Below are 14,522 nucleotides of genomic sequence, written 5' to 3' on the forward strand. Positions count from 1 at the left end.
TACGAGGGAGTGTAGAAAGTAAAAAAAAAATTCAATTCAATTAGGCCTCCAAAAATATTTTAAAGGGAATTGCATTACATGATGTTTGGCTGGATGAGAGAAATAAATAGTGGTTAAAAGACAAAAACGCATATTCGGGCAGCGACTGCAGCAAAATAGCTGTCGGTGAGCGAGTTCCAGTTGGTCACCCCATGTGCCGACATCTTCAATTTTGTTATGGTCATAGCTCATACATACAACACGTTTAAACCACAATAATTAGGCAAATTTATAGCAGTAGTGCTTATGCATAAAAATCAAATACACTCGAGAATGGTAAAAAGAATTACACGAGGGGAAAATAATAATACAACGTAATGGACTGGACTGACTGACTATATGATGAAGATAAAAATAATTCACTTTATACATTTACGTACGTACTCCATGTGAACTCCGATCTATTATTAATATATAAAAACAAAACGACTCAAATCAATCAATGAATTAACCAACATCACAGTGGGAATAGTAGAGTAATAATACATCAGTTGTTCCTGATTAAGTTGTCATCGAAGTTCCTGGAGTAGTCATACCGGAAGGTTTGAGGTAGACCCATATTGTTGCCGGAGCCGGTGAACCTCCGCAGCTCCGACCTTATTTTGAAAAATACGTGCCTCCAGCTGCCCTTGCTGTTGCATCCCAATACGGCTTTCTCCTCTTCATTCATTTCCAGATCGTTGGCAAAGGCTGGCTTCTTGGACATGATCCAGCCCAATCCCCAATCCCACCATTTCCTAATGGAATTACCAGTGTATTCGGACAAGGATTTGGATCGGCGAAATGCCCATGAGGATGAGGAGGTAGAGGAGTAGAATGAGAGGATGGGTTGTTGTTGTTGACAAGTAGACCTCATGCGCATGTTCATCCTTAGAGAGAGAGAAGACAGCCTTTTGCGCACGCCAAGTCCTTCTCCTCTTTCTTCTTCTGTAGGTTGCGACATGGGCAGAGCTTCTTTGCTCTGAAAACTTTGAAGAAGAGAGCTCATATTCGTGTCGGTGAAGAGAAAGAACGCAAAACTTGGGGGCATATAGTATAGTATTGGTAATAGCCTAATTACTTTACTAATAAACAAGGTGAGTGGTCATCACTCATTCACCGTCACCCGCACATTCCTACGTTTCCATCGACAGCCTGTTATATTCTCCTATGACTCTTTTGCCCCTCCCTGGCCCCAGGCTGTTCAGGGAATAATTGTATATCTATTTACCATGAGTATTAACGTTATTGTCGAAACATTATTCCCAAGTCATCTTTGACACCTAATTCTGTTCCATTTCAACTTGTACACCCAAAGTCACATTACGATACATGAGTCCCAAACAGAACAACTAAGCTTCAATATTATCTCTCCTGCTGTTATTGTTCTAACAAATGGAAAGACCAACAATTTTCCCTGTGCCCCGACTAAATTCCTTCCCCATTCCAACATAATATGTTTGCTGACATAGACCAAATGATGCCCCTTGTATTGATGAAAATCTGCCAAAGTTTCTTACAGTGTAAAAAGAGATCATTTATGGTCTCTGCCTCACATTCACAAAAAAACATCTACAGCACAAATGGAGGCCCTTCTTCATACGGTTATCCTGTGTGAGAACAACCTGTTTTGCTAATAGCCAAGTAAAACAGGCCACCTTAATTTTCCAGATCATTTTTCATGGCCAGTAGCTTGGTTGAGTGTGTGTCCTCTGGGAGTTTCTGTAAGATGCTCCAACTGAGAATCTCCCATGTTTATCTAGAGCCCATAATAGTTTGTTTTCACTGTTATTGAGTTCCTTGCATCATTCCAGGATATTCAGAAATTCAACCATGCTATTCACCTACCAATCGTTTAAAGGTCTCCTGAACCTTAAGTTCCAACCCTGAGCATCTCTCATTTCTTTGACAGTGACCACTTTCTGTAGACTTAAGCTGAATAGGTCAAGGAAACTAACTTTGAATGAAGCCTGTCCCACCCAAAACAAAGTTTTCCCACCATATCCTATCTTAAATTATGCACTTGTTTATAAGTTGTGGCCATAGATTCCTAATTGTCCTCCACACTCCGGTGCCATATGGTTGTGTTGCTATGTTGTTGATCCACCTTGTATCCATTCCATACCTGACCTTAATGGTATCTGTCCACAGCATTTGTTCTTGTGATGAAAATCTCCTCAGCCATTTCATTAGCAAGTTGTAGTTTTGTAATTTCAGATTCCTTGTTCCTAGTCCCCCTTTTTTTGTTGACAAACTTCATCCCGCTTGACCAAGTGAAACTTGTGTTTATTAGGATTACAGTTTCCTTGCCAAAGAAAATTTCTTCTAATGCCATCTAATCTGTCTCTTACACTTGCTGGCATAGGGTACACAGACATCATGTAGGTAGGCAAAGCATTAAGAACACAGTTGATGAGAGTAACTCTGCCACCCATGGATAAATAGTTGGCAAGCTTCTTCTCACATTTCTCTAGTATATTATTCTATATGCCTTTTGATTTGCTCTGATCTCCCAGAGGCATTCCCAAATATATTGTGGGCAGCTCCATGTCTTTCATCCCAAAATATTTGCCAGACTGTCAATCCCAGGTACCTCATTCACTGGATAGATGAAACTGCCCCAATTGATGTGTACACTTGAGGTTGCTTCAAACAACTTCAGTATTGTTCTTAAAAACTTCAGTTGGTTGATGTCTGCATCACGCAATATTAGAGTGTCATCTACATATTGGAGATGTGAGATGTGTAGACTCTGTCTATCCTCCATGTGTTTGTTTGGGCTGTTCTTACTATATCATTCAGACCCTCCATTGCCCAGATAAAGAGAGAAGGAGATAATGGATCCCCTTTGTCTCAGGCCTCTCTCAGATGAGAAGAAACTTGTGGGAGAGTCATTAATTAAAACTGAAAATTTCACTATACTGGTGCAAGATTTGATCCAGTTTATCCATCTTTCCCCAAAACCCATGTTTTCCAAATTCTTCCATAGGAAACCCCAATTTAAGTGGTCATAGGCTTTCTCTCTATCCATCTTACAAAGAATGCCTAGGACCTTGCTAATTTGCCTCACATCTACACATTCGTTGGCAATCACAATAGCATCCATGATCTCCCTACCCTAAATAAATTCCATCGGATGCGTATCTACTAGTTTTGAAACGACTTCTTTTCAGCCTCTCAGTAAACACTTTTGAGATGATCTTACATATGCTGCCTATTAAGCTATGAAGGTGGCATTGAAGCTTCTTTCAAAAATGTTCTGATTATGTAAGTTCTGAACTGCTGCCACTAGTTTGCTTACTATTTCCCAGCAATTGGTGAAAAATGTCATGGTGAAACCATCCAGTCCAGGTGCCATCACATATTCTTTGATCTCACCTCACTAAATTAACATTGTATCATTAAATTGTCTTCTTCACTGATAACCGCACCTCATTTATGGTCAGGGGAGGATCTAGGAAGGCTCGTGGGGGTGCCACGCCACCCACAACCTATGACGGAAACATTCTCTATATATATATATATTGTTCCCTATTTCTTTATAGAATTTGTGGAATATGGATTTTATTATTTATTTTCTTTATAATTGATAAAAATTCTCTTGTTAAGACCCTATGAATCGATTAAAACCACAGATTCATACTAGAACAACGATGATTCAATAAAGAATCCTCGGATCATCACTTATTTCCTGAATAAATAGAATCACTAAAAATTCAAAGAAAGATTTTGCTTTTGGTCAAAATATAAATAGGAGTTGAAAGAAAAGAATCTTTCGACTTAGAAATTAAATTTTTTTGATATATATATATATATATAAGTTACTAACATGCCACCTAGACATATAAATTACCAACATGCCACCTAGTGGAACAAAAAACTATGTGGTGCCAGTGGCATAGGATCAAACATTGTACGCGATGGTCTTTGATTCCTAACTCAAGACCTCCCAACATCCGTTTGAATAGTTATCCTACTTCCAAAAATCAGATTTCTACCACCCTGCTCATCTTTCAACAATTAATAAGCAAAAATACATGTTCATTAAACCTGAAGTAGGTAAAATTGAAAGCATCAAAAATTGAATAACATTTCTACCACCTTAGATATTATCTTTACCAACTCAGGGTAAGTAACATCGTTAATAGAACGCAAGTCATTAGCTGCCAAAATAACCTACAAAGACGGAAAAAAAAAATTTCCAACGTCATTACTAGAGGAGAGCTTAATTGAGTTGCGAGAACTCAAATACACCCAATGTCTAATCCAATCTGACGCACCTTCATATAATTATCAAGTCTATGAATATGAAAACTGCTAACTTATGATGAAGCTTTATTCATACTTAATATCTGGTTTATCGAATTTTTAACTATATGGCTATAGCCTCAGAGTTTGTGTCCTGTAACTTCTTAGCCTCATTGGATTGAGGGAATAGAAATAAGAAAATAATGATAGCCTCAAGGCGCTAAATTTCTTTATATACATTTGGAATATGAAACACCTATGAGATTATTATAGATAACTAGGTAATTTTTCCGTACTTAGCGGAGTCATAAATAATAAGTGCATTTGAACTTGCAAATAATTTTTTTCTAATATTCATCTACTAAAATAATGGAAAATAGGTTCATAAAATATATTAGCAATAATTCAACATGGATTGAATTATTTGTCGTTATCACATAACTCAAGAACCTCTAATGAATTAATTATTCACAAAATAAGAATATGTATGCAAAGACATTTCGTGATAAAAAGAAACATATAAATTGCATAGATTATACAATTGTTATATATGTCTTAGGAGAAAAGTAAAAAATTGGTTAATATATTTAAAAAAATAAATTACTCTTGAACATGAAAACAATTATAACTTTTGAATTTGCAAATTTCTTCAATTGATAAGTAAGAAATTTTATATCAATGTAAAAATAGATAATATGTAAGTTTATAGATAGTATTTTTAAGTTATATAATTTAATATAGAATATCAATACATGAATTCTTGAAAGTGAATACAATAATTATTTTCTGCACAATAAATATACGTAATATATAAGTATATGTTCAATCTAACCGGAGATAATAACTTTGCAAAAACATAAACAACAAAGTTTAGAATATATACTAAAAAACAACAATTAATATCATATGCATAATATATTGAGTGTAAAAAACATACCAGAAGAAAATAAAATTTTTTGTTGTTTAAAATGAGAGAAAATCTTACTATTCATAGACAAAGGGTAGTGTGGATTAATCTTTATTGTACCTTATGAGAAATGTTACAACTATTTGGAAAAGTTATAACCCTTCGTAAAGTTCACAATCTTACATAAAAATCGCAACTTTTCATTAAGTCACAACTCTTCATTAAAACTGCAACTTTTGATAAAAGTCGTCACTTTTAATAAAAGTCGCAACTCTTCATTAAAATTTCAACTTTTCATAAAAGTCATATCTTTTCGTGAAAGAGAAAGCTAGTTTTGGAAATAAATAAATTTAAAACGAAATTCTTGTTTGTGGTGGCGCTACGTAGGCGGGCATAAGATTCTATTTTATATAAATATAGGATTGAATACTCTATTACTCTTCGTAGGTAATTGCATTTTTGTGTAGATTCTTTACTTTATGATGAACCACTTCTACGAGGCACTCCCTAAATTTATCAATACAAATTATTACCTTATGAAGAAGAAAAAAAGTGCCACAAGTACAATTGAGGCATAAGAGTATATCACAGAACACCTATTCACCTAATGTTTTACTGATAAATAAACCACATCCCTTTGACTGAATGCAGCTAAGAAAAGAGCATTAGAAGAGGATAAATTAACTCTCTTAGATACAGAAAACAGCATGTTAAAATATTTAGTGTTGTTAACTATAATCAATATCTACAGAACTGAGGATAATAAAGATGCCTGTAAAATGGCAACTTTACTACTATAAAAAAAAATGCCTATAAAATGGCGTTTTAAACTTGCAATGTAATTAAAATAGATTATGTAATCTATCTTTTCTATTTCAGTTTAGTGAACACTGAACTCTAGAAAATTTCTATTTTATGTGCAAGAGAGAAACAAGACTCCCAAGTAACCTGTGTCCCATGACGAAGTAAATCTCTCGTAAATGGCAGAATGCCCAGAATAATATCTGCACCAGAATTATCCAAAGATTACAGTCTGTGTAGTAAGCAAGTTAGTGAACCAGCATACATCAAACGCATGGGCGGAGCCAGAAATTTCACAAAGGGTGTCCAGAAATAGAACAATATAAGCACTTTTCAAAAAAAGAACTAGTTAAATTCGAACACACAAGAACTTCCTCTTTCCAAGAAGGTGAAACCACTGGGTTATAACAGTTTGATATGTTAAAGGGTGTCTAAAATATGTTATTTATTCATTTTGTGTATCATATTACTGGTATATACCATATTTTTTTCCGACGAAGGGTGTCCTACCACCATAAACACATCGGGATATTTGTCATAAACAAGTAAAACATAAAGCTCAGTGGAAAACATAAGTTTCACATATGGTTGACTACTAACTAGCCTTTTTCATGATTTTCTGCTCCATTTGTTATGAAAGAATATTTGTCTAAACAAATAAAAGCATAAAGCCCAGGGGAAAAGATAACTCTCACATATGGTTTTAGCTACTAACCTTTTTCCATGATTCTCTGCTACATTTTGTTATGAAAGTATCCAAGTCATCAATAACCCAAGGTCGAGGAATGAGGTTTTGGCAACTAGCTAAAAAAAAATGCCATCCCTTGAGAATAGCTCCGCAAGCTTCAAAAAACCATTAATTAAGAACAATTGATTCAACCTTGAAAATATTCATTTTCTAAATGCTAGTTGTGATTTAAGCAAGATTAAGGGGTATCAATCTATCAAAGGGCATGGCATACCTCAGCATAGTCATGGCAAGTCAGAGGTACAATTTAATGTTAAGTACATATAAATTTCTTTATATATGAGTCATCTTTGAAACATTGCCTAGCTGTGCCGAGCCAAGATCAAATAGGTTACCAGCAAAAATCCCTTTGACCAAGTTCTCCATACGCTTAGCTTCATCCTCGATAGCATCATTTAGCTGTACTACATCCTCAAATAAGGATATAGCCTTTGCATTTTCTTCGTCCTAGTTAATTTACATAAGCCCATCAACAAAAAACAGTCAAATCTTTTACATTTTGGTTCATGTTGGTTAACAGGTTAAAAAACAACAAAATTATTTTCAAATGAGCAATGAACTTATTGATTTGACCTAAAAGTTGATCCGAGAAAATTCTTACAGGAAATTGGGTTTGGTTATTTGAACAATAAGGGATGCTCACATCAACAACTGAGACCAAAGTGTGTGTTGCATAGTCATACATGAAGTGCTGGTTTATGGACAGAGATACTTTCCTTGAAAAAATATCTAAATAATGTTTGGTTATAAATTGGAACAATTTTTTGGTTAGTTTTTGAAGATGCTTTTGTGTGCTTGGAGAACTGATTTGACCTCTTTTTCAGTAAATTTTTTGGTTAGTTTTTGAAGATGCGTTTGTGTGCTTGGAGAACTGTGTGTGTGTGTGTGTGTTGCCTACCCAATGTTTTTTCTCGTCATTACTTGCATATTACATGGAACTGTTCTTCAATGATTATGAAATATCCATGTTGTTTATTCGTACAGCAGAAAGATGTTGCAGAGATTTCCAACTGCTCTGCGGCCTTCACTTATATATACAATACTACAAGACAAGACGAGCTCAAGGTTGCTTCAATACAACTTGCTCACAATTCCTCTCTCGAAGCATCATCTCTTTGATACTGAATATAAGATGCATATGTTTTGATTATTGATTCATAAACATCAATACCTTTCAGATACTCATCCTTGTTCAAGAACTGCAGCAAAAGAGAATGCATATTAACCATAGGCCAAAGTCAGGATTTCCACCACATAAAACAAAACTATTTAAACAAGTGAACAAAATTTACAAGTCGAATCAAATTTACATCATTTCTACGGTCAAGCAAGACTTTAGCCTCCTCTAAGTGTTTGCTTATATTCACCAAACAGTTGATCCGGTAAACAGTAACCATTGCTGTAGCATTGCACTCTGCTTCCTTTCTTTTGGAGTTCTCAACTTATTCTTTTGATTTTCTCATATTAATAGTATATTTAATAGGTTTAGAAGACTCTGGGTGTATGCACACACAAAACTACCATGTGGCACCAAATAAGCGAATATTAAGTAATGCTCACCTCATTGTGGTCGTGAAGAAGAATGGGAGTGTTTGCCATCGGAGAAAATCCTATTGCTGGCAGGCCTCGCTCTCGAAAATAGCGTGCATCTGTTGATGCAGGAAATATTTCTGGTTTTCCAAGTCTGGCATTAGCTTTGATGATAGCTTCTTCAAACAGTGCCCACCAGATATTGGAACTGTCAACAGCTGTAACAGCTGGCCTTCCTAACTTGTCGTTCACACTCACCTTTTGTTTGAACTGTCCAAGAGCAAGGGCATTGTATAATCTCTTAAATTAGTAATGTATTGCACTTCAAAATATTGTTCAAATAGACTGGTGATACGAAGTTAAACAATAACCAGTGGGAATTCTATCAAATAGTACAACTAAAGATGACTTGGGAGTATTATTATCCACCTACAGAATTCAAAGTGTTCAATAAAAAAAACATATAGAAAAGAAGATACTTACAGAGATCTTAATAAATCTACAAACTGATCTATATCCTCGAAACCTACTTCTTTACACCAAAAGTAGAAAGATATTTTACAATTCCATTTAACTTTCTAGATGGAATTGGATCTATCTTCATAATACCTCCTGAGACCCTCTCTCCGAACTGTCCATCAGATGCATTAAATATGTGAAAGGTTCTGAGTCTAGGATGATAAAGTTGTAGATTGTATCAAGAATCTTGGATTAAAGTTGACTGGGAAAGTGCATCAAGACATGCCAACTAGATGGAATTACACTTTTCTTATGCTTGAGAGTGCTATTCCATATCGTTGGGCTTTTTTTTTTACTTCAAGTTAATTGATGCAGATTTTAAATGTTGTCCTTCATAAATAGATTGGAACAAGGCAAAAACAATAGCCAAATTACTAAAGCCTTTTGATGAAATCTATTTTCAGGAAATCAATATCCAACAGCCAACTTGTTTTTTCATTGTGGAAAATTCACTTGTTGATAATGGTAAATAAAAATAGTCAACACTCTGATAGTAAAGAAATGGCAGAGGAAATGGAAAAGAAATTTACAAAGTATTGGGAAGAGTATACTCAAGTTTTGTCTTGGGCAGTCATTCTTGACACTCAGTTTAAGTTAAAGTTTATGAAATTTTGCTTTTCAAAACTTGACTCTTTGACTTGCAAATATAGGGTGAAGGTTGTTGAAGATAATTTGCATCGACTGTTTGAGGAGTACATGAAATCTTCAGCATCTAATAGAGCATCGGTGGGAAGTACTCTTGATGAATCTGATGCTGAGATGAGAAATAAAATGGATGAATTTAAATTGTTAGCAAGTCGGACAGAACTTAATTCGGATGGAAGACAGACTCAATCAAAGATTCAGTAAACTGCTGGTCAATATGCTACTATACAAACACTTCATGCCAAATTGGAAGAGGAAAATGAAGGCATGAGACAATTTTCTTTGGCATATACACCACTTCTCCTCACCCAACAAAAAGAGAACAGTTAAATGTAATTATTGTTCTAGGCAATTTTCTCTTTGGAAAAGGACTGAGGTATAGCAAACAGGATTACAGGTTCTTTATCTCTAAAAGAAGAAACGATGGATTATTATTATTTCTAGTACCTCAAAAGTCATGTTACGCGAAGCAGGTGCCCATTCATCAGCTATTAGCCTCTCCAAGGATGCCTGATCTGCAGTTGGTGGTACTCTGATGTCAAATCCTGCTTGGGCTTCAGATGGCTGCAGGTTCATGACAAAACCCTGCCACAGAAATAAAGAAGTCCATGTTTTAAACTTTATCTCAATTCTGATTCTAAGTGTAGGGAAACGGGCCATTGTTTTACAAGAAAGGATTGTTCGGTAAAACACCCTATATCTGCTACGCCATCACTTCAAATATTCGTTTTCACTTGACTACATTAATAATTCTGAAACATTTAAGCTCTTCAAACATTTAAACTCTAATCTGAATAATTGGTAAACACTATCAAATAGTGTTTAAGGTTATAACCCAGCACATTGGATGAATAAGCTCAATCAAAGACTCCTAGAATTCCTCAGAAGAAAAATGGTCACAATATGCAGGAAGCAGTGGTCAGAGTCAAATAGCTAGACTGACTTACAGAGGGTGAAGGGGTGCCAGCTTTCAAGAAGACCATATTAACAGAAATGACTTCGCCTTCAGCTTTCTGTCCTGCCTTAACTAGATCAAACTGCGCTGCCCTGAATCTCCTTATAATTTCGATACTTTTAAGTAAATTCTCCATGGCAGTATTATCATAGAGCTTAGCCCCATGTCCAGGAGCACCTACAGCCTTAACGACCAGCCACCAGGGGGACCTCTCTCCATAGAATGCACGATAATTGTCAGTGGGAGAGGCCAAGCCCTCGTCAAGAACAATCCCAACATTCATCTTGGCAAAGACATCTGAATCAACAAACTTTCTGGCACCATCATTTCCACCGATCTCCTCGTCGGGGAGGAAGGAGAGGTAGAGAGTGCGCAGGGGGCGGAAGCCATAAGATTTGAGTTTGCGAATGGCCTCGAGGTACTGCAAGCCGACGCATTTCATATCCTGAGAACCTCGGGCGAAGATGTTGCCGGTAGTGGAATCTAAGTGGGCAGAGAAAGGTGGGTGAGTCCACTTGTGATGCTCGGAAGGGACAACATCGGTATGTGAGTTAAGGAGGATGGAAGGGAGGGTAGGGTCTTTGCCTGGCCATTTGAGGAGAATTAGAGGTTTGCCCTTGACGAACTCAAGGGTCTGGGACTCGAGGGATAGTAACTTGGCCTGTGATATTATAAATTCGGCAGCTTCATAGTAGTTGGGGTGAGGTTGGGCTGTATTGATCTGAAGGTACTGCTGGAATCTTGATAGGATTGTTGACGGATCTTTAGCGGCCGTCCTAGTTGTGATTATGAGTATGAGTGTGACCAGAAACACACGCAAATCAAGATAATAGCCGGTCTTGCTCATCACTGCTTTTCACTCCAGATGAATTAAAATCAATAGAACAGGTTATAAATTTTCGTTTGGAGCCGATCAACCTAAACACAAAGTTCAAATTCCACTTTATTTTGAGTTATCTAAATTAAAAAAAAATCCAAATTTATTTGAAAGGGTAACTGTGTAATATTTCTGCCTTTGTTAATCACGAGTGGAACTTACTTATATCAATAATTTTGTTTATTAAATTAAATAAACATACAAAAAAGAGGTGTGCGTATATATACGGCTATAATTGATTTCATAAGAAATTTTATGGTTAGTGAACACTATAATTCAACAAAGTCATAAGTTACTATTTTGAACTAATAGAAATTATAAAATTAGGACATTTAAATATTCATATAAAATAAATAGAAATTATAAAGAAAAAATAACATAAAATAAAATAATGTAACATTATTTTTAAGATCTTAACCATTGTAAAATAAAAGTAAAACACCACGAAAGTTATACACATTCCTATGAGTTTTTGTTCACATCCATTCACATAAACGATCACCATTCAATAGTCGTTATTTTATTTTTCAAGTTAAACTAAAGCACGAATATAAAAAATATAATAACTTAAAAGATTAATTTAATTATTTCTATGAAGTCTTAAAATATCAACACTTATAAGACTAAAATATCAAATAATGTCATGAGTATGAGTATTGTTAAATTATTTTAGAGGTTATGTGTAACGATCCAGAAAAAAGTAAATAAATAAATAAAATAATAGGTACTTAAGGTGATTTATTATTAATTAAAAATCTGAAATTTTAAGGGCATAATGGTCTTTTCGCGTTTTAATTAAAATAAAAATCAGATTTGTATTAATTTATTTTAAATTCTATTTGACTAATTCTTGAATTAGTCTCCTAATCCTAATAGTTCTCTCTCTCACGTTCTCCATCTTTCTCACGTTATTCTGCCAAATATCAACAGTTCTTCACGCTTGAAGAACTCACATGAAATTTTAAGAGAAAAAAACAAAGCAACCAAAAAATAATATAAAGGCGAAGAGAAGTTGTTCGTTGAGTGGTGTGTACGTTAAGGTAACTTGGACTGATTTTTGGAGAGAGTTTTGGGTAGCAAATTCTTCGTTTGAACACCAATAAAGGTATGAGTTTTCTTCTCTCTTGGCTCCTTTCCCAAGAGGCCCCTTACGATTCAAACTATTCATCTTGAAACTGAGGTTGTTCCCCGTTGCATGCCCCTGTTACTAGCTCCCTATGATCTTAGGTTGGGTATTCTTGTTGGTAGAATTTAGGGATACTTGTTTGTGGTGATGATCTCGTTTCGAATATGTGTTCATGATGATGTGATTATATTTTGTGTCTTTCGAAAAATATGAATGTATATACGTATGTATTTGTGCAAGATTTTGATCATGACTTTGAGTATTTCTTTAGCATGTTAATAGATTAGAGATTACTCGTGTTTTATGTGCAATTAGAGGCTCTTAAAAATCTTGATGTGCACATGGTTGAAATGCTAGAAATTCTAGTTAAACAAATGACCAAATCATACTTTTAACTTGTCTTAAGAATCCTAACGAACGACTAATAAAGAGGTGCTTAACAGTCCTGTAAATCGCTTCATAAAAATGTGTAACAAAGTTCCAGAATCTGGAAATTCTTACAGGTGAATTCTGAAAATTTTGGGTGTCACAAAAATAAAATAAAAAATAGGTGAGGTCTGCAGGGATCGAACCCAGGACCTCACCAACGCATGTTTAAGAAGAAAAAAAAAGGTGTCAGGCGGGGCTCGAACCGGGGGCTGGGGGCTGGTGAAATTCGCAAAGAAAAAAAATGGGGTAGTGGGAGTCGAACACGCGACCTGGGGGGGAGAGAAGAAGGAAAAAGGAAATGGGAGGCGTGGGATTCGAACTCACGACCTCCCGATACACGCGAAAAGGAAAGAAGAAGGAGGAAAAAAAAAAAGAGGGGCTGTGGGGAATCGATCCCACAACCCCTCGATCAACCAGTAGCGAAAATGAGAAGCCAAGGAAGGGGAAATTAATTAAGGGAAAAGAATGGGGTCGGGGGAAATCGATCCCACGCCCCTCAGTAGCTGCCAAGATGGAAGGTAAAAAGAAAAATAAGGAGGCTGTGGGGGCTCGAACCCCCAATCCTTCGGTTAATTAATAGTAAAATTAAAATAGAAAAATTTATCCCTTTATGTAAATATGGAGATTTAATTTAGAATTCTAATTAAAATAGAAAATTAATTCTTTTATGTAAACATTGAGATTTAATTTAGAAAATTAAAATAGAAAATTAATTCTTTCATGTAAATATAGAGATTTGATTTAGAATTCTAATTAAAATAGAAAATTTATTATTTTATGAAAATGTTGAGATTTAATTTAGAGTTCTAATGTTATGAATATTAGAAATAAAGTCAATGAAAAATATAAATGATATCCAAATGATTCAAGAGTGGGATTCCCGTGCCCAAACCTCCGTATTGATACATAAGTCATACGTGAGTAAAATATTCAAGAATAATGTCATCTACTTTGATCAAAAATCAAGATCTTGGTATATATACAAGATACATAAGTCTTGTAAAACATAATCTTATGAAAGGAAGAATCACTTAACGAACTATGAATGAAGCCCCATGGCTTGTATGTATAGACACATAAATCTAACATACGTTCAAAAATTAAGTGAACCTAAGATGTACGTAATGAAATGATGACTCATTATGAGGGTTAAGTACGAATGTAAGATACGTTAAATGGTCAAGTGCATTGACATATGATGAGATGAACTATGAAATGAAAAAATGAACACTCACATAATAAGAGGTGAGTAACTATGAAAAATAAAGGTGCTAATAATGAAGAATGTGGTGACAATCATGATGTGAGACTAATGTATATGATGAGAGCAATCTCAAATGAGCCTAAGTAAATGTTACCAATACGTACTCACCAATGAGAGTGTAAAATAATGAAGAGATCAGTCTCTATGAACACTCTAATGAAAATATTGAGTTTAAAACACTTAATACTAATGATGAGATGAGAAATCATCTATTGAGCTATGATGTCCTCATACTAGAAGCCAGCTTCCATGATGTATGAGTTGAATGTAATGGAACTTTATGCTAAGCACCGATAGGCTAGCTATGAGCGGTGATACCTTCTTTCGGGAAGGACGGAGGTTCACGTAACTCTCATGAGATGAGACTGTCCGGCTTGCCGGATATGGGTCTCCATACATCTCCTAGTCTTTGAACCTATATTGCCACTATAAGGATCTGGCGGGGTTAAATTCCC

At 35.3% G+C, this 14,522-nt stretch overlaps 2 protein-coding genes and 2 long non-coding RNA genes across 4 annotated transcripts; 1 reads left to right on the plus strand and 3 right to left on the minus strand.

The window, feature by feature from the left end:
- Positions 1-243: 243 nt before the first annotated feature.
- Positions 244-1,138, minus strand: LOC101258903 (uncharacterized). Its single transcript, XM_004231057.5, has one exon. It carries the CDS (start codon positions 1,067-1,069, stop codon positions 527-529), a length of 543 nt encoding a protein of 180 aa, XP_004231105.1. The 5' UTR covers positions 1,070-1,138; the 3' UTR covers positions 244-526.
- Positions 1,139-1,397: 259 nt separating this feature from the next.
- On the plus strand, positions 1,398-3,628 carry LOC109119327 (uncharacterized). Its single transcript, XR_002026703.3, has 2 exons — positions 1,398-3,369; positions 3,465-3,628. It is a non-coding gene; the product is annotated as an uncharacterized lncRNA (long non-coding RNA).
- A 2,225-nt stretch (positions 3,629-5,853) lies between these two features.
- LOC138339319 (uncharacterized) lies at positions 5,854-6,828 on the minus strand. Its single transcript, XR_011212262.1, has 2 exons — positions 6,690-6,828; positions 5,854-6,177 (listed from the first exon to the last, which is right to left on the minus strand). It is a non-coding gene; the product is annotated as an uncharacterized lncRNA (long non-coding RNA).
- Positions 6,829-7,650: 822 nt separating this feature from the next.
- LOC543751 (aminoacylase-1) lies at positions 7,651-11,381 on the minus strand. The gene is made up of 4 exons (NM_001309884.1): positions 10,364-11,381; positions 9,864-10,001; positions 8,283-8,522; positions 7,651-7,921 (listed from the first exon to the last, which is right to left on the minus strand). Exons 1-4 carry the CDS (start codon positions 11,216-11,218, stop codon positions 7,808-7,810), a joined length of 1,347 nt encoding a protein of 448 aa, NP_001296813.1. The 5' UTR covers positions 11,219-11,381; the 3' UTR covers positions 7,651-7,807.
- Positions 11,382-14,522: the final 3,141 nt, after the last annotated feature.

This window comes from Solanum lycopersicum, chromosome 1 (assembly GCF_036512215.1).
Source record: "Solanum lycopersicum chromosome 1, SLM_r2.1".
Lineage (NCBI taxonomy): Eukaryota > Viridiplantae > Streptophyta > Magnoliopsida > Solanales > Solanaceae > Solanum > Solanum lycopersicum.